The 19,645-nt window shown below is 45.9% G+C and overlaps 1 protein-coding gene across 1 annotated transcript; it reads left to right on the plus strand.

Annotated features, from left to right (window-relative positions):
• Nucleotides 1-581: 581 nt before the first annotated feature.
• On the plus strand, nucleotides 582-2,531 carry LOC125522982 (coniferyl alcohol acyltransferase-like). Its single transcript, XM_087535046.1, has one exon. The coding sequence runs from the start codon at nucleotides 778-780 to the stop codon at nucleotides 2,209-2,211; it is 1,434 nt and encodes a 477-aa protein (XP_087391172.1). The 5' UTR covers nucleotides 582-777; the 3' UTR covers nucleotides 2,212-2,531.
• The last annotated feature ends 17,114 nt before the right edge of the window (nucleotides 2,532-19,645 follow it).

A 19,645-nucleotide genomic window follows, 5' to 3' on the forward strand; every position in this document is an offset into this window, starting at 1 on the left:
TTTATTGTGTGTGTGTTTATCAATATAAGATAATTTATTTTGTTGAACTTTATCAATATAGCAATAAACTATGGAGATGGCACAATAACAAGACTTGAGAGGAATTCTGGATTCGAGTGCGTGCGTGCGTGTGTGTGTGCGTGCGCGCGCGTGTGTGTGTGTGTGTGTTTGCACATTGAAACTGAGGCGTTTTCTGAACGGTTAACGAAAGTGCAGCTGGTAGACTAGTATAGGAAAAGACCTTACGTTCAATTAAGAACATAACACAGGGTGTATTTTGCATATTTCAGGGTGAGGGCGCTGGCCAACTCATGTGCATCAGTGCATGCATCCTGTCCCACTGAATGTGATCTACTGGTCCAGAATACACCGGTGCATCGTATCACCAAACGGGCCGTATCACCAGATATGCTCGACTGACCTCAGCCGGCGTGCCTCCGAGCTAAACAATGGGCACTCCCTTCACCTGTAATTCCGCATTGGGGAAGATGGCCAAATGCATTGTATTGGATGGCTTGTCACATCCGTGAGTCTGCTTCGCATTGAAAAATCGCCAAAGCAAGAAGGAAAAGTGCTGCTTGCCATTCCAAAGTTGAAGCAAACCGCCGTGTTGATGTTGCTCGATCGCAACGCCACGCAACGTGCCGCGTGCCAAAACGAGACGAGTCCGACTGCGGTTTGATCACTGTCATAACGCCTCGTGCTCTCTCCACCGCTCGCGAGCTCCTACCTACGTGTTGCTCCTCCCTGCGCCGCGTCCGGCCGTGCGCACCCGGGATGCCGCCGGCCGAGAGTTTCGCCGTCGAGGTCCTCTCGCGGTCGCTCGTCCAGGCCTCCGACCCGCCGCGGGGATTCCCGGCGGTGCTCCCGGTCTCCAACCTGGACCTCGTCCTCGGCTCCTTCCACGTCTTCTTCATCGCCGTCTACCCGGCGCCCGCCGCGGGCTTCCCGGCCGTGGCCGCGGCCGCGCGCGCCGCGCTCCCGGCCTTCCTCTCCCGCTTCTACCCCTTCGCCGGCCGCGTCGTGCCCAGCGCCTCCACCGGCGTGCCGGACGTCGTCTGCGGCAACGAAGGGGCCGAGCTCGTGGTCGCGTACGCCGACGCGGCGCTCGCGGACGTGGACTTCGCCGACGCCGGCGCCTCGCTGGGGCGCATCCAGCTGCCGTTCGAGCGGGGGCTCGCGCTGTCGCTGCAGCTCGTCCGGTTCGCGTGCGGTGGGTTCTCGCTCTCCTGGGGCACCGACCACCTGCTCGTCGACGGCCACGGGCTCACCACGCTGCCCAACGCCTGGGCCGAGATGCTCGTCGCGGGCGGCCTCTCGTGGGAGCCCCACCACGACCGCGCCTCCCTCTTCCGGCCCCGCTCGCCGCCGCGGTACGGCCCGTCGCTGGACGCCGAGTTCGTGCGCTACGACCCGGCCAGCCTCCCCAACGCCCTCCTTGCCGCGGCCCTCGTGCGCCGCAACTACGTCGTGGATGCCGCAGACGTCGACCGCCTCCGCGCGGCGGCAAGCGGCCCCGTCCGCCGCGCCACGCGGCTTGAGGCCCTCTCCGCGCACGTATGGAAGCTGCTCGCCGCGGCCGTGGGCGGCTCCGACACGCACTGCCGCATGGCGTGGCTCGTCGACGGCCGCCGGGGCCTCGACCCAGCCAAATACAACAAGACCCACGTCAACAACTACCTTGGCAACGTCGTCACCTACGCGTCCCGGGAGGCGGTCGTGGAGACGGTGCGCTCCTCCCCGCTCGCCGACGTGGCGACGATGGCCGCCGCGGCCATCGCGGAGGTGTTCCGGCAGGAGCGGTACGAGGAGCTGGTGGACTGGATGGAAGCGCACAAGGGGGTGTTCGCGGAGGGCGGCAAGTGGACGGAGGCGGTGGGGCTGGGCACGGGCAGCCCGGCGCTGGTGGTGTCGGCGTTCGTGCCGTTCAGGGTGGAGGGCGACTTTGGGTTCGGCCCGCCGCGGCTGGTGATGCCGTGGGTGCGGCCGGGGAGGCTCGGGTCGGCGGCCATGACAGTGATCCGGAGCCCGGCGGGAGACGGGTCGTGGCTGGTCACCGCCAGGATGTGGCCGCGGCTTGCCGACGCCGTGGACGCCGACCCGGAGGCCGTGTTCAAACCGGCCACCGCCGAGCGGCTCAGTTTCGTCACGCGCCGCCGCGGCGAGCTGGCGGCCACCGAGACGGCGCAGCACGCCGTGAGCCGCATGTGAGTTGCGTGGACGACTACAGTTAAAATAGATGTACTGCTGCCTACAAATATCGTCAGAGCCTCTATCTCTCACTACTAGAGTATCTATTTTTACAATAATCCTAGACGTACGGGTTCTTACAGCCTTTTACAGGGCCTTTCCTTAAATCTCTTTGCCCTCCCTGATTTCTACCCGGGGTGGTCCCGCCTCATTCTCCTTCTATCAATTCTGTTAAGCCAACTCAGCCTGTAATTAAACTTTGCCCGTAATTACCTGTACGTGTGGCATTGCTCCTATTTTTAACCTTCTCATTTTTAAATAAAATATTGGAACTCTCTATTTGTCAGATGCGTGAAAACGGTTTCACTTTCCTCATGGACCGTCTGATCTTGATCAAACGGCCCAAAACAGATCACACTATTCATCTTCAACCTACACCTCTCTTCTTCCTCACGCCTCCAACTTACCCATCCCAACCGCCGGCCTCCACCACCCGCGGCCGGCGGGCGCTACCGTGCAACTATTTGTGACTTCTGTGTTGGGGATGAATGCATCCAACATGTGTTTTTTGAATGTTCTGTCTCTTCTAATTTTTGAAAGATAATTGACGAATTTTTGGTATTATTGTTCCACGTTCCTTGGATGACCTATCGAAACAATGGAATCATGTAAACGAAATGTTGTTTTGAACAATGTTGGTTCGAATGATATCTCTTTGTGGAGCTTATGGACCATGCGAAATGATTTTGTGTACCGAGGGTGGCCAAGAGGCCAGAAACTAGGTGGCGACAGCGAGGACGAAGAGGTTATGAAGGTCGAACTCGACGGGATGGGAGGAATGGCCTGTTGGCACCTACAGACGAGTCAAGGGAGGATAAAGTGAGGCGCCGCGGGTGTCCGTAAAAGCAACCCCAACGGGCCGACCCAAACGAACGGCGCTTTTGTCCATTCTTTTGTCTGTTTGGGTCGGCCCGGCGGACATAAATGTCCGGAGCTGTGTTTGCGTCGGCGCGAGCGCCCAACGCTTGTCCGACCCATTTTATCGGCGCGCCAAAAAAATTTAGAAGCATTTTAAAAATAAACACATGCATTTAATTAAACATAAAAGCCGGCCACGAAGGCCGGCGAAAGTCCACATTACATTAATTAACATAAAAAGGTAAAAACTAGACGACGCGCTGCCCTAGGCGTCCTCGTCGGCGGCGGCGTCTGCGTCGGGGCCGGTGAGGTCGATCAGCGTCGACGCAGGGCCGGCCCAAGGGAACGTCGTGTTCTAGAGGGCGGCGATGCCGGGCTGCGCCGTCGCTGCCTGAGCCTGGCGCGCCTCCTCTTCGGCCTCGCGCTCGAGCATCTGCAGGCGCTCCTCGGCCAGCTGAACGCGGTGCCAGTGGTACTCGGCCTGGTGCACCGGCACATTGATGCGTTGCCTCTGCCGGGGAGCGCGCGGCGGCACGGGGAGGGCGGGAAGGGAGGGGGAATGGCGGGCGAGGGCCTTACCCTTGTCGCTGCTGCCGATGCCGGAGAAGAAGCCAATGCTGATGACGATGGCTAGAGTTGTCGCCGGTGTGGGGGCAAAGGTGGCCAGATGGGGACAGGGGCGAGTGGCACTGGATGAAGACAGCCCCGCTGCATGCCCGGCTTAAAAAAGAATGACCGCCGTCGCTGACGCATGGGTCATACAACACGTCTGCCCAATCAAGACCTGCATCCTCCCGTGGCTGCACTGCATGTGGTAGGGTAGAGTACAGTACCACAGCACAGCAGGAATAGCCAACTATCTAGGCGGATCTACCGAGTCATTGTATATAGGAATCCTATAATGTACAGCTCTCCCACGGGCCCGTATATTTCGTCGCACGGTGACGGACGGCACGGCCAGACCCACACAGATATACCGGGCAGCGGTCAGTTTGTATCAGGATTCAGCTGCGATCGCTAGCGGTTCGCCTTGATCTGCCTCCGAGACGGATAGTAAATCGTGATAGGTAGTAGCACGTACGCACGGCGGTTTCTTCAGACGCACGGACACCTCCCGACGATAGCCAGCTCCTCCGGTCCACATCGACTCGTCGTCGGCCGGCGCGCTTCCCTCCGATCGAGCGAGCCACCAGCCGCCCCGTGAGCTCGACTCACGTCCATCTCCCCATGGGTAACGCTGTCGCCGTGAGCCGGAGTGTACAGATCTCCGTCATGACGACGGCCGGCAAGGTCCTGGCGCTTGACGTCCGGACCACGGACACCATCGGCCACGTCAAGAAAAACATCCACCGCGAGGCGCGAGCTGGGCGTGCCCCCGCCCCGGCAGCGCCTGGTCCTCGACGGGAAGATACTGCAGGCCAAAACTGCTACCGGACTTGTTAGCCTTGTTTGAGTTTTTGTTTCTATGAGGGACCTTTTTGTAATTTTTAGGAGAGTTGTTTTTGCTTCAGCTACTTGTATTGTGCTCCTTAACTTTTACTAGCCGCGCCTCGTCGATACGTGAAGGCAACCTTCTTATGCTTTTCCTTACATTGAACTGAACGCACCAAGTTTCTCCCAAACCATGCAATCCTACAGAGCATATTCGATATTAGTTACTTTGAAGTACAAAAACAATTGATGTAGTATTCTTCAAAACAGTATGTGATCAGCTTACAGTCCTTATTGAATCTATTACATTCTGGAGACTGAAGCATGTTCATTTTCTTGTCCCAGCCCAGAAAATTTGATCTAGGAATCCTGTTTTAAAAATAAAAATAAGAATTGTACTGCCTTGACAGTTGATGAATAGATGGGAACTTTTCTCGCCAAAAAAAACAATAATCAAACTGAAGATGGAACGAAACAACACTTGCGCACCAGACTTGTACAATAACTGGAGACTAAGTTGTTGTAAGAAAGTGAGAAAATATATCTGTCAAAAAACAACCCACAACTTAATAAGCAGTCAAGTATGTCTCTAGAAAGAGGCCATACCGCCACACTTACAGGCCTCTGTTCTTCACAAACATGCAATTGATTATCATATACATGTATAACTGTAATACTTTGAGACAACCAGATAGAGCAAACTCGTATACTTGGTAATAATAAAAATCTAACACAGCAAAATTTCTCTATTTGAATGTTCTTGCCTAAAGATATGTCATCATAAAACAACATATCTGTTATAACCAGTTATACAATAAGTACCCTAAACATAAATAGCATCATTGGATAGTGAACCTTTGAACTATATGGTGAGAGCAGCCATCTCCTGGATTTTTCAAGTTCTGCTATCGTTAGTGCTTGTTCTATTGAGTTTGGGCACATACGTTGACACTCTCCGGAGCTACTCAGCTGTTGCAAATAACACCAAGGGAGACACAATCCTGTATGAAACCTTAGTCATGGTATACTGTAATCTTTTCTTTAAGAAAAATGCCCATTACGGGTGATTTCATTAAGAATATTAACATGTTACATCATACGCCAATGAGTTCAATATATAGAAGGACAGAAGGGACAGGAAGCACAACATGTATTTAGTACAGGTAGCATGCCTGCTAATTTAGCTCCCTACCAATGAACTGGCTTTGCTTCTGTGGAATTGTCTTCTTCTCTAATTACCAAAACTGTTGGTCAGCTGCTATTAAATAGTCAATAATATCGTCCGGCTGGATGAGACATCTCTCACCTATGATGACTCATTTGTGAGATACTCCTGAGAACCTGAGTGAACAGAGCAAGATGCTTTTATCTTGGATGTGGACTCCAAGTATACCCATTAAGAAGGCAAATAAGGGGGGCATCAGAGATGCAAGTTGTAAGAAAATCATGCTTATTTGCAAGTTAAGATATGTTCAGGTTAAACCACACACTGGGATATCTTAGGGCGATTTGCGTTTTAAATGTACTTTTAGGCTACCTACATGTTTGGTTCTGCATATAAATGAAGATCTCAGCACAAAAATAAATAAAGAATACACTATTTGTCTCTATCTAAGCAAGTGACCAAGAATTTCGAAGAATTAACCGCATGACAGTAAACTAAATAGTCACCATCTTAAATAGCATAAGAACAACATACACACGAAGAAGAAACTACACGGCATAACTCAATAGCTATTTAAAAGAAGTATTCCATATAATATATAAAACTTGCTTCTTATTCCTTCTATTACCCAGCGACACACAAAGAGAACTCATTATTTAGCTTAAAATCATTACTATTCCATTTTGAGGAAATTCAAAAAAGAAAAATAATTTTAGCAGAACTAAAAGTTACTTATCATTAGTTACCACTATTAATGATATAAAATTCCATCATTTGAAATTGAAACACTAACATACATGTTGTGTGCTGCTCTTTGTTCAAGCATAGGTAAGGAACTAAGTCTTACTTGGATTCTGCAGAAGCGTACCTTCTATCCTTCCACTTCCTCTCATTTCTTCACTACCAGAAAAATGAGCCCGTCAACATTACAGGGTAAAGAAAAATATGTACATCCGTGAAGAAAGCTCATGTAAAATTATATAGCAAGGCATGTGAACAAAAGATAGATTAACCTGTTTTTCTGCAAGCCTCAACAAAAGGATTGAACAGAAAAAATTGCTTCTTGGATCAGAACATATACACAATCGGTGATCAATGGATTCCAAACTGGTAAAATAGAAAACGATATGGAAGTTCTTAATTCAGTGAATTTTTATATTTGTATATTTTAATACTTGACAATTCAGGAGGTAAAAACAACAGCAGGATGTTCCTTGGAACAATAAGAATAAACATGAGATGATTTGAAGATGAATCATCGTTTTCTACACAACTTATGGTAACTCATAGCTTCATTTTGGTTTCAAGTTTAGCAGTGCTAATTGTCGCTAGCGCACTAAAATCAGGCTAGAGATACCACAATATCAGCAAGCAGCAAGGATCAACAAAAGGTAGCTCACCCAGGTTGCCACCATGTTGAAGCTCTCTGTAGTTAACCAATTCATCCCCTTGAGCCCAGTGGAGAACTTCTGCCGTGTTACTTCCGTTTCCAATTCCTGAATCTTGCATGCGTAGACCTTATAAGGTCCACATTCTGCTTGGAAAAAAATATAACAGTTCAAGTATGGTGGCATGACAATGTGCATAGAAAACTTTATTTGATTCGAGATATAATTTTACACACCTGCTCACTGTAAAGTTCTGAATTTCTTAACCCAGGTAGAGAGACTTTTTTCTGCAACAACCGAAAGATGCATAAAACAACATTAGAGATAAAAATGAACTAATTTGATTGGTGAATGCACCAAACCCACCTGAAGTTACTACAGGAAAACAGGAGTTCACACTGCACCTGCTATATTGACTACTCAATTTTCGCATCTTTGCTGTAACTGGATCTCTGTTTGATCTATTCAATTTCAATAGGATACATAAGGATAAACATACGATGGCAACCCAAATAAAGTATGCAAAGATTTATTCAAGGATAGAGCAAGCTTACCGTTGCTTTGTTGTGAATATTTCGTACACAATCCGTGGCTTAGCCTGCACGAACAACCCGAGCGGCGGCGACCGGCGAGCAGGGAGAGGGCAGCCGCGCGGGCTAGGTAGCCACGAACACGCACATGAACCAGGGGTTCGAGCACCCAAGCAAACACCCCACCAGCATGCGCTCGTACTCATGCACATGGCAGCAGTGGGGGCAGACCGTCCAGAGCACATCTCTGAGACGGAAACGCCGCCGGGAGCAGCAGGAGCGAAACCGGCGCTGGTGGAGGTGCTCTCCAAGAGGTGGGCAAAGGCCTCTTCAACGGCGCGAAGGGCGGTGTCAGCCGGGGATGGGGATCGCGCCGAGGGGCCAGGAGGTTGGCTAGGCGACGGAAGACCCGCCTGACGTCCGGGGTGTCGGGGTTGGGCTGGAGCTGGAGGATGAAGAGGGAATCGGGGCGGCCGGAGGGGAGGAGGCACTCGACGGCAAGGTGGACGCAGCCCCTCGCCGGTACGCCCCCTGGTGGCGGCTCGGCAGCCGAGCCCCTCCGCGGCCGCTTGTGGATAAGCGAGGCTGGGGGCCATCTTATAGAGGCGCTGGGGCGGCGGTAGAGCGGCAGGAGATGGGATAAGCGGCGGGCGGCAGGCGGCGGGCGGCAGGCGGCGAGCGGCAGCAGACGGGATAAGCGGCGGGCGGCTCGAGAGGGAGCAGGCCACCGCCCGGCAGACTGAAAAGTTTGACCATGAATCAAATTGCAGGAAACGATAGTGACAGGAACCAATACAGAACCAGATAAGCGATCGAGACGGCGCCACCGTGGACTGAACGCAAGCATAGGAAGAAACGCTAAACATACGCTAAATCTACCTAAATAAGTCGTATGGCAGTTCAAAAAATTTGAAACGGCAAACCAAAGTCACAGCGCATTCGTACCCAACCAGGTACCAAACTAATAGCACGTGTCACATGCGGAATTCATCATACATCATTTTCACCCAAGTGGCTAAACCTCACGGCAACTTTGCCTGGAATAGATGCTTGGGTATACTACACATAATACAATGCCCTTCGGGATGTTTTAAGAAAAAACAAACATGGCAAATATTTGGCATAGGGTGTATAATGGGGATCTCTAGGTTACCCACTCCTCGTGCTTTGTACCCACACCACCTGCTCCTCCACACGCCTGTCCAGTGTATATATGGGTCCGTCCATTTAGATTTTTTCCCACCATTTTTTTTCCTTTGACATTTTCTTTCTTTCATCTTAAGCATTTCCCCCTTTTTCAGTTTTTCTTTTATTTTGTTTTCCTTTTCCTTTTTCTTTTTCTTTTTCTTTCTTCTTCCTTTTTTATTTTCCTTTTTTCAATTTGCTGACCCCTTTGAAATGGATGAATATTTATTCAAAACTAAAAAAAACATAGATTTTTGAATCCCCGGAGTTTTTTTAAAATCATGAACGTTTTTTTGATACTGTGAATATGTTTCAAATTTGCGCACATTTTCTACAAATTCTCTAACATATTTTGAAATCATGAACATTTTCTTAAACTTGTGAACATTTTTTTCAATAGCCAACATTTTTTCATTCATGTGTTTTGTTATACTTGGGAACAGTTTTTAAATTTATGAACACTTTTTTTGTTTTGACGAATATTTTTTAAAATGCATCAACTTTTTTTAAATCTTGAACATTTTTTGAATTATTTGGCATTTCCTATATCGATGACCTTTTCGGAACTTTGGGAATAATTTCTCAAATTCATGGACGTTTTTTGAACTTTGTGAATTTTTAAAGAGAAAATCATGAACATTTTTTTTTATATTCGACCACATCAACAAATCATAAATTTCATTTGGCCCATTAACATCACCACTGATATTTTGTGTCTTTTTTTTAGTTTTTTGTGTTTATTTCTTGCGCTTTGTTTGAACGTGGGTTTCAAATTTTAACACTTGATGGTATCTTTGTGCACAATTATTTTCTAAAAAAATTTGGTGTGTGGATTCTCGATGCTCCCATGTAGCTACACCTTCTATCTAGCCAATCTAGTTTTGCATTAAGATTCGTGTTGTATCACCGTAGAAACTACTACTCCCTCCGTCCCATAATATAAGAACGTTTTTGACACTAGTGTAGTGTGAAAAATGTTCTTATATTTTGGGACAGAGGGAGTAGATGATAACGCGCGCACTGCAGTGAGAATATGTTGCAACATATTTCAATAAGATTTAGTTGCATGAAACATTTGGACTAATAGTACATTTGAAACTACACATACATATTAATTATATATTGTATTGGATTATTGTATAGTTGAAAAATAATTATAGAATATAGGTAGTATAATATAATTGATTTTTTCCGGTGCATGATGAGCCTTTGATGAGGTGGCATGTGTACATGGCTTATGTGCGCATGTTGAAATAAATAGATTTAGTGGAGATCAACTAATAACGAAAAATAATTCTCATGCATGTTGTGTTGGGCCTTTGATGAGGTGACATGTGTGCATGTTAATATAGTTCTTTTGGCAGCTTAAAAAATAAGCCGCCTCCTCCCCAACTTATCCCATAAGCCGCTTCTCTTATTCATTGGGGCTTCTAAACTAGTTATGGGATAGGTAATTCGGAAGTCTCAACAAATTTTAGAAACGGCTTATTTTTAAGCTGGGAAGAGGCAGCCTATTTTTTAAGCCGCCCAAAAGAACTGGCCCTAATACAGGTAGTGAGGATGAACTATTTAGGTACATAGGATAGGATTTCTCCGTGTTTCTATCAACCCAAACAATAGTTGAAGTTGAAACTTTCAAGTCAACTACACAAAAATACAACACTGTACAGGATTTGCTTCTATTTTTCACAAAAAATATCTAAATTGATATAATTTATTGTAGTACTAACCATTTTAGACATTTCTAATGCACCAACAAAACCAGGAAACATTTATGCACATTGACACATTAATGCAGTACTCATGTGGCATTTACTTCCAAATTTCAGGTTCAAATCTTTTTTCCTTTTGGGAGAAACACAAAAGAGAAATTTACATGTATGGATCTCAACACAAACACAGATGACCTAGATAGAGGGTGTACGTGCCATGGAGCACATTTACAACTTACCCGGTTTTTAGAAGTTACAGCGAGATTTTCGCACCAGTTGCATCACATTGTTGCACGCACAGGATAGATACATGTAGCGGCAAAGTGGCCAAGACTATGGAGGTAGATGTTTACTAGAGTGGAGAGCAAAGTTAAAGACACTTTTAGCAAAGATCAATCCAAAGTTTCAACGAGGCCATATAAATTCGTTTGAAAGTAATAATTATTATTTCACATTTATTGTTCCAAGTTGTGGAACACGGATCCATAGAGTTAGAGGTGGTTAGGGTCACTAAGATAGGTGAGTTCAGAGCAAAGGCTTGATCATGCAATGTCGACCATTGGATAAGACTAGCCGGAGACATTGGCACGAATGGAGGCAAGATTTTATTGTGGCAGTGGTGCTGGCAAGGGGAGGTGAAAAAGGATGACCAAGGAAGAATAGATAAAATGGGATCCGGTGATTCATATGTTTGGCTATAAGTTTAGAAAGAAAAAAATAACAACTTCTGACTTATATATAGTAGTCCCTTTATTTAGAGAGAATATGCAGTCCCTTGTTTTTTGAGCTATTGGCAAACTGGTTCGGTAGTTATGTCGCCTGATTTGTTCGTATCATATCACCCAAAACTTATGCATGCTTATCTTTCTAAGTGCACCTTGATCAAATTTACCTAACAATAAATGTGAACTGGTGAGCAGTATCCCGAAGAGTCTTCTGAACTGCCAAAAGTGAAGAGTTGCACACAATCAATTCCGGCACTACAACTTCACAAGGAAGAGAACCCCGCTCCCCTATAAAATTGACAGGGAGTCTCCTTGGCCTCCTCCCATTACAACCCAACGATCCATCCCTCCTTGCTTGATCCCCAGAGAGCACTGCTGATCGTCAAGGTACACACTTCGATCTGATACCTTGTTAATATGCACTGCTGATCCTTGTCATCTGAACAACATTTCTTATTCCTGCAACAAAGACTGTTATCTCTGACGTTGTAGTATATTCTGTTGGGATTGATAATGCTTTCTGCTCCGTTCCAACAGATGGAGATCTCCATCAAGACCCTCACGGGCCAGACCATCACAATCAAGGCCGATCCTTCGGACACCACCTACGTCGTCAAAGGCGAAGATCCAGGACCAGCAGCGCCTCATCTTTGCCGGGGAGGAGCTGGAGGACGGGCGTACTCTGGCTCACTACGACGTCCGAGATAGATCAACTCTCCACTTGGACCTGCGCCAGGGCGAGGAGGGCGTACCCGTGGCCGACCAGAGCTCTGGCTTCGTCGGCGTCGGGGCGAAACCGGAGGGCGGTCGCACCCTGGCGGACTATGGCATTAAGAACCAGGACACCATTCACCTCCTACTGCCACGACGCTTCCGCGGTGAGACTTGACGCATGGGTGATGGCCCAGTTCTCTACTTCTCTTCACGGTGTGGTTGCAATCTGTTCTGTTGGCTATATATTTGTTCAGTCGGTACTTACGGTGCATGCATGGCCGGGAATAACCTAGCGCAAGAGTGCGTGTGAACATGCCCGAGTTAAGTACAATTTGCTACAAGCACTATGCTGTCTATACATGCTTTGTCAGTCTCTGGTTGCTTGCCATTATTAATATTAATACGATTCGAGTGCTAAAAAGAGCTTATTGCAGGGCCCGGGCCATTGGATCTTGACTTTTGTGGGCATCTCTTCGTATTTGGATCTAAAATTAAGCATTCCATTGAAGCAAAAATCTAACGTGACATCACATTTACTCTTTCCGTTCACTATTATAAGACATTTCGGATATTTCAAATATGGACTACATATTTTTTTTCAGGGAACATGGACTACATATGGACTGAAATAAACGAACAAAGACATTAAAACACGTTTGTGTACATCCAATTCAGAAAAAGTTGGAACATCTTATCGTAGCGAATGGAGGACGAAGGAAGACTTTTGCCGTATCTTAACATCGATGTACTCTCTCAGCTCCATAATTTGAACTAAAACCACCACAAGTATTATAGATGGAGGGAGCAGCTCTTAATTAGCTCACAAAATACATCGAATGAGAGCACTTTTAGTTACAAATCTAAGTAGGACATTAGACAGTTTTTGTTTAGGCTAATCCAGATTAGCGTGATCACAAATTGCTGACAAGGAAAATCGCATACGGTAAACTAGTAACATGTACCAGATAGGGGTTCAGAACCTACTAGTTCTCTGGAAACTCCGGTGCAACAACGTATTCAGCCATGGTGGTAAAGACGAGATGGTTGTACTGTATGTCGTAGTAAATTCCAGTGCAACAGCGTATTCAGCCATGGTAGTGAGACGAGATGGTTGTATACCATAGTGGAAGCAGGCAGAGGGTTGTTGAGGATGTAGTTGAATTTGAGCGATCAATCGCGCTGATTTCGGCGGCATTATCTCTCAGTCTCACCGCGAGCTCATGATCCTACATGCGGTATTCATAATAGAGCCTGATGTAGAACTATTCTGTATTAGCTTTTTAGCCGAATTCATAATAGATGGACATCCGCAGCATTACCCTCAACATGTTCTTTCATATCCTACATGCGGTAGCAGATGTTTTGGGATCTACATCGTTAGTATCTTTACATCATGCAACAAGGATAAGATATAAGGTAAAAGCTCACATGAGCTAGATCTAACTATATTACACCAGAGACCACTTATGTCCAACATTACGTCATCCATAATAAAGAGTGCAAATGGTCTGTCTACAGACAGGAAGCAAAACGGCCTAAGTAGCATGGAGATAAGACGTGCCATCGTCATCGCCCCTCCCTCATCATCAGAGAGACACAATCCTTGTTATAGTAAACAGTCGGGAAGTCATTGTAATAAGGCCCGAAAGTACCGGCGCACCAGAACATCAACAGTCGTCGATGAAAAGGAGCATAAATAGGAAGGATTCAACCTCAAAAAGATCCACCAAAAACAAACACCGATTGAATCCTGCAAGATCCGCTGGAGACACACCTCCAAACGCCCTCCGATGACGCTACACTGGTGCAGCGATGTCCTATACAAACGATTTTTAACCCCTTTCCGGGACAGAGTTTTAAACCGCTGCCTTGCCTGTGTGCGCGATGGGGGGGGGGGGGGGGGGTGGGGGGTCCATCCCACGCGACCCTCAAATCATCGACGATAGCTCCTCCGGTCCCACACGCTTAACGCATATGCTCGTGTGCGATCGGGGGAGCTAACACAGACGCTTTCGAAGGCCAAGCCGTGGGCGATCATCTTAACATCCCACACAGATTATGGAACGAACGTTTGCGTGGCATACCACATCACACATAGTTTTCTGTATAGCATCGTCTGTGGTAGGTGTAGTGATCACAAACGCTCTGCCTCAGTTAACTGTTTGTGTTATTCAAGTATATCACATATGATCCGATGAAGAGAACTGTATGACATTGGGCTATCCACCACACATGCTTTTACTGCTAGAAACATTTGTGAAGTGTCATGACCCATTTAGCAGATTTATTAGTTTACTATTAATACTCTCAGTATTAAGTAAATTCACATTTCATATCGAACAACTGTTCAACACTTTCATATCAGGCACACAAATATATTTTAACACCACAATATGATAGCTACGTGACAACATCTTATTACAACATATAACTAGTTCACCTTCATAAGCACAAAGTATGTTGACCATAATTTTAGAACGATATATTCATTTCCCTAATCGACTGATGTATGTTGGTAGATGCATGCATGATCAGCCAAATTCGTCTTATCCACCTCTGCCAGGTTTTGCAAAGGAGACACTTTCCTAGATGGCAACATTTTTAGATACTAGGTAGAAACTGTGACAGTGTCTTAATCACATCCAGTGAGGCTAATCTTCTTTACACATGCCAGAACTTCCTCTCACTGTCCACGGATTAAAAAGCCCATAACTTTGCGCATGGAGATTGAAGGTGACAACGAGCAGGAAGATCTTCAGCTAGCCCGCTCCATTTCTTGCAAGTGATGGTCCTAGGGAGCTACAAAAGGAAGAAATGGCTTAAATCGTCCGCCGAGTTAAAATCCTTTATTCCAAATCATAACCCTAAGCCTAGGGGACGAGAGAGAGGAGAGAGGCATGCTCGATTGGTGACAGAGTCGTCGTCGTCGGAGAAACCGCTGGAGAGGTCATTGAAGAAGACCATGGCGTCCATGGCGGTCTGATGCGAGACGGCGAGAATGAGGAAGCAAGCGAGGAAGCGGTATAGCTTAGAAGGAAGGAAGGAGGAAACAGGGGAAATGTAGCTCATGATCGGGGAGAAAAGGGGGTGGGGAGGGGAAGAGTTAGATATTTCAGCAGTAGGAAAAAAAATTGAAAGGTAGAAGGAAACTTGGCGCGTAGTGTCACCGGACACCATTCACTTTGAACAAACACGTGCATCGCAAACAATTCTTCTGCTTTATGCGCATATAATGAGTTTGAGCATTCAAAATTGGGTTTAAATTTCCCTGGGTACAGTGCTCATCCACATCATTGCATAATTTAGCAAGTGGTCCGGAACTTTACACATGAACTTGTCTGCAACCCTCCCAAGTCATGGTGAGCTCTTGTAACCTTGAGATCTCGTTGCCAATGGTGCACGAACCAACTTGGGTCACCAGATTTTAGGACTGGAACTGTGTGTCTACCGCCGCCTCAGCTACCGAGTTGCACCCGAACTGTCTACCGCTGCCAAGGCCATAGACTTTTTCTCACCATCATCGACCTCGGTCGCCATCGCGAGAACGCCTCCGAGGATCTATTGCTATAAATACCAATTGTAAGATCCCGGTGGTAATCATGAGAGAGAAACAGAAAACTCTCGATCTGGACCACCCTCGATAGATTAAGATTTCCCTCTAGCTATGAGCTGGAAAGAAAGTAAAGAAGATAAAAGCTAGGGTTTTAGTTCTTGATTGATGCCCTCTCATACACAACCATCACTTAAGTAGTGCGATACATCGAGGAGCAGAGGGAATTAGTAAATCCAGTTATAGGCAGTGAAATGGTAATAACAACATCAGGTGAATTGGCTGGAAATGTGTGTTGTCGGCGAGATATGTACCGTTGAATGATCAGGGTGCATCTGAGCCTTCCATTCTTTGTACCTTGCGCCGAACCAGTACGCAAGTGTTAACTGAAGAAATTGGCCGTTGAGGTTAAGAACACAAGGGATCTGACACCGCCATCTCGCACCGGAGCATGCGCAGCCACCGTTGCGCGTGGAGGCGCGGATGTGTGGGTCGCGTCGAGGTTCTTGGTATTGACTTCTGATCCATTAATCATGGATGTCAATGCAGGTTCCTTCTTGTGTTCGTTTTTCCTCTGCCGAGAGATGACAGAAAATTGAAGAGCTCCTAAACGGCGCTCTCAACACCGATTTAGCTTACTGGCGCTTGAAGGCGACGCTAGCGGGCCAGCCCAACAATCTTTGATCGATCGAATGGGAAGCTCGAACGAGACGCGAAGCGAGACAGTCATTCACTCACTTGCTTCTAGCTCATTAGCTTGTTGACCAGTTGACTGGTTGATCGGTTAACCGTCTCACAGCTGACCATTGACTTTTGAAAAAGCCTCATAAAGGTTTAGAAAATCATATATTTGAAAAGAGTTCATTTTGGAAACAATTGCAAATTGAAAAAACTTCATAAAAAATGAAAAAAGTTCGTGAATTTGAGAAAAGTTCACGTGAAATATTTCATGATATTTGACACTGAATATAGCGGGGTGGAGTGGGGTGCGCCAACGTCTATTCGGTGCCACAAGCGTCGGTTAAAGGTATAATTTTGTACGGGGTGAACACATCCCTGTACACTAGGTGTAGTAGCAGACCGACCCATATTCATTCGGGTTTGATTTTTTCTATATTTTCAACCTGGAGTTTTTCAGTTTCCATATTGCTTTTTTCTTTGTGTTTTATTTTTTTTCTGTTTCTTTTTGTTCTTTTTTAATTTATCTTTCTCCTTTTAAAATTTTAATGAAAAAATTTCAAATTCATAAAAAACATTTTAACTCCGTTACTCTTTTGGCGTGTTAATTTTTAAAAAATTCGTGAACTTTTTAAAATTCGTGATTTCCTTTTTAAAATTTCATGAACTTTTAGCTCTGAACTTTTTTTAAAATTCGTGAACTAATTTCAACTTTTACCAACTTTTTTCAAATTTTATGAAGTTGTTTTTAAATTTGTGAACTTTTTCAAATTCATGAAGTTTCTTAATTATTTTTTAACTATTTCAAATTCATGAAGTTTTTTAATGAACCTTTTAAAATTTTGCTAATATTTTCAAAAAATGGACAACTTTTTACAAATTTAAGACCTTTCTTTACATTTCTGAACTCTTTGGAAAAATCAACAGTCAACTGGTCAACTAGCCAACTAGTTATAAGCGAGCGAGTGAACTTCGCGTCTCGTTCGATTCCCATGTGATCGATCGTAGTTATGTTGGCCGGCCCAGGAGCGTTACCTTCGAACCGGCGTCCCGCATGAAAAACACATTTAAGCAGCAGTTATTCGCTTAAGGTGCCGAATAAATAAAGATACCTTAGCCCCTTTCATTGTAAAAGATACCTTGTTATTTACCACTGAATAAATAAAGAGGCTTGGAGAGTTAAAAAAAAGGTGCCAAATAGGTGTTGGCTGAAAACTGTGGCCAATTTCAAGCTTTTCTTTCTTTTTGTTCCTCATTGGAGTAAATGAATCGGGCCCTAGGACGGCAAGCGTTAGGACCAGTCCCATAGAAATTTTTTGGTCTATTGATCTCGCCTATTCGCTAATGACAGTTGATAATGATGGCTGGTTAATCACCTCAAATCTATTCGCTAATGACCGTAGGTAATGATGCCGGTTCATTAATTACAACATCTTGGCAAAATCACTAATTAGGAGTACTTTTTGTAAACGTCACTCATACTTTCTCATATTGCGACAAGTGGTGCACTGTGCATCAGTTGTCGCAACCTTAAAGTTTAAAACATTTTATCCTCTCCACCGTTGAATTTCTTGCATCAAGATTTTTGAAACTAGATCTCATGTTTATAGGTTTCGATGAACCTCTTTTATATGGTTTTCTCTACTTTCTTTTTCTTTTTCGAAGAGGCATAATTGTGCCTCTCGCAAAAGCAAATCTGTATCTTCACGAGAAGCAAATATGTATCTCTTTTATTTTTTGAACAGACCAGACCTATTATAAAGATTCACCGGAAGTACAAAATGCCTCAAACATAATAAAGATTACATCAAGGTCCATGGACCACCGAACGACCATCGCCGCAGCCAGAACGAGCCGCCGACGCGTCGCTGTTGCCGCTTCAATACAGGAGCCGGCTTGACCTTGTCAATAACACCTAGGAAGTCTTCGTGCACGTGCCCCTACGAACCAACGTCCTGGAGCTACAATTGTCGCCGTTCAATCCTTAAATCGATCTGAAGAACTTGACACCAAATATCGCCGTTGCATACACAGGGCAAGAAACCCTAACCTCCTCGCCCCGAGGAGCTGGCAGGAATCTACGTCAGAGCTTCGTCTAATCCGTCCCAGCGAACGAACTTGAGGAGGACCGGAGCCCCGAAGATTGACTCGAAGAAGAGCCGCCGCCATCCGTCCAAATGCCGTCCCTGCGAGAACTAAAACCCTACCTATCTACTAGCCGGAAAAAAGGCACTAGGAATTCCCTCCCCGCCACCGGCCGCCAGAGCGGCAGGCAGAGGGGAGCCGAATCCACGGGCTCGCTTGTGAAGATCGAGGGGAGGAAGACTTTCCCTAGTCGCCTTGCGAGAGGGAAAGAAAAGCAATCTGGGAGCTTAAAATATGTGTTTCTCATGAAAGAAGAAAACACACGTTTCTTTTTCATTTTTCGAGAGGCATAATTGTGCCTTTTGCGGAAGCAAATCGGTGCCTCAACGAGAAGTAAATCTGCACCTCTCGCGAAAAAAAATTGAAAACATGTTTCTTTTTTGTTTTTCGAGAGGCAAAACCTATACCCCTTAAGGAAGCAAATCTGTGCCTGTACGTTAAGTAAAACTGTGCCTCTAGCAGAAGCAAAAAAACATGTTTATTTTCCTTTTTCTGGGAGGTGCCTCTCATGGGAGGAAAAAACACAGGTTTTCTTTTTCTGAGAGGTGACTCTCGCGGGAGCAAATCTGCGTCTTCATGAGAAGTAAATTTGCGCCTCTTGCGAAAGAAAGAAAAACACGTATTTCGCGCATTTATTTTCTTACACGAAACATAGGGAAAACCGGGCAAAAACTGAAAAGCCAAAAAATCGAAAGAAATGATCTAAAACCCGAAAACGCGTAAAGAAAAATAAAAAAGAATCCTAAGTGAGTGCCCAGCAAGCGACACATGACGGTGGCTGAAAACGTGTCAAGTGACGAGCTCTCAGTCCACCAAAAGTGACCTTTATAGGAGCCCCGCAACGAGTACTCATCAGCTAGTTGGTAGTTCTTGGCGAACCAACGTGTGGTTGGATGGGTAGGAGGACAGTGATATCCCAGCCCATCAGGGTTCAAATCCTGGTGGCTGGTGCTCGCATATATCTTGAATTTATTTCGAAATTTCTAGCAATGTGGGTTCAGTGGGAGGAGATGTTCCCGTCAACTACGAGTCGCCTACGGTGACTTTGTAAAATCTCAAGATGATATACGGCTCAGTCTATTGTAAATATTCATAAGGGTTGAGTGTGTATGGGGATAAATGTATGCGCGTATATATGAGTGTTTCATACTGTGTTGAGAAAAAAAAACTAATTGCTCTCGCATCTTAGGGTTGGGAGTTTTCTTGGAGAGCTTTCCGCAACGCAGGAGTCCTCGGCCACCACGAGACCAGGCGGTCCGTCCCGGGCGACACCACTATAAATAGGAAAAGCGGATTACTACTTGGGTACGGCGC

The sequence above is a fragment of the Triticum urartu genome, chromosome 7A (genome assembly GCF_056163025.1).
Source record: "Triticum urartu cultivar PI428250 chromosome 7A, HENAU_Tu73, whole genome shotgun sequence".
Classification (NCBI taxonomy): Eukaryota; Viridiplantae; Streptophyta; class Magnoliopsida; order Poales; family Poaceae; genus Triticum; species Triticum urartu.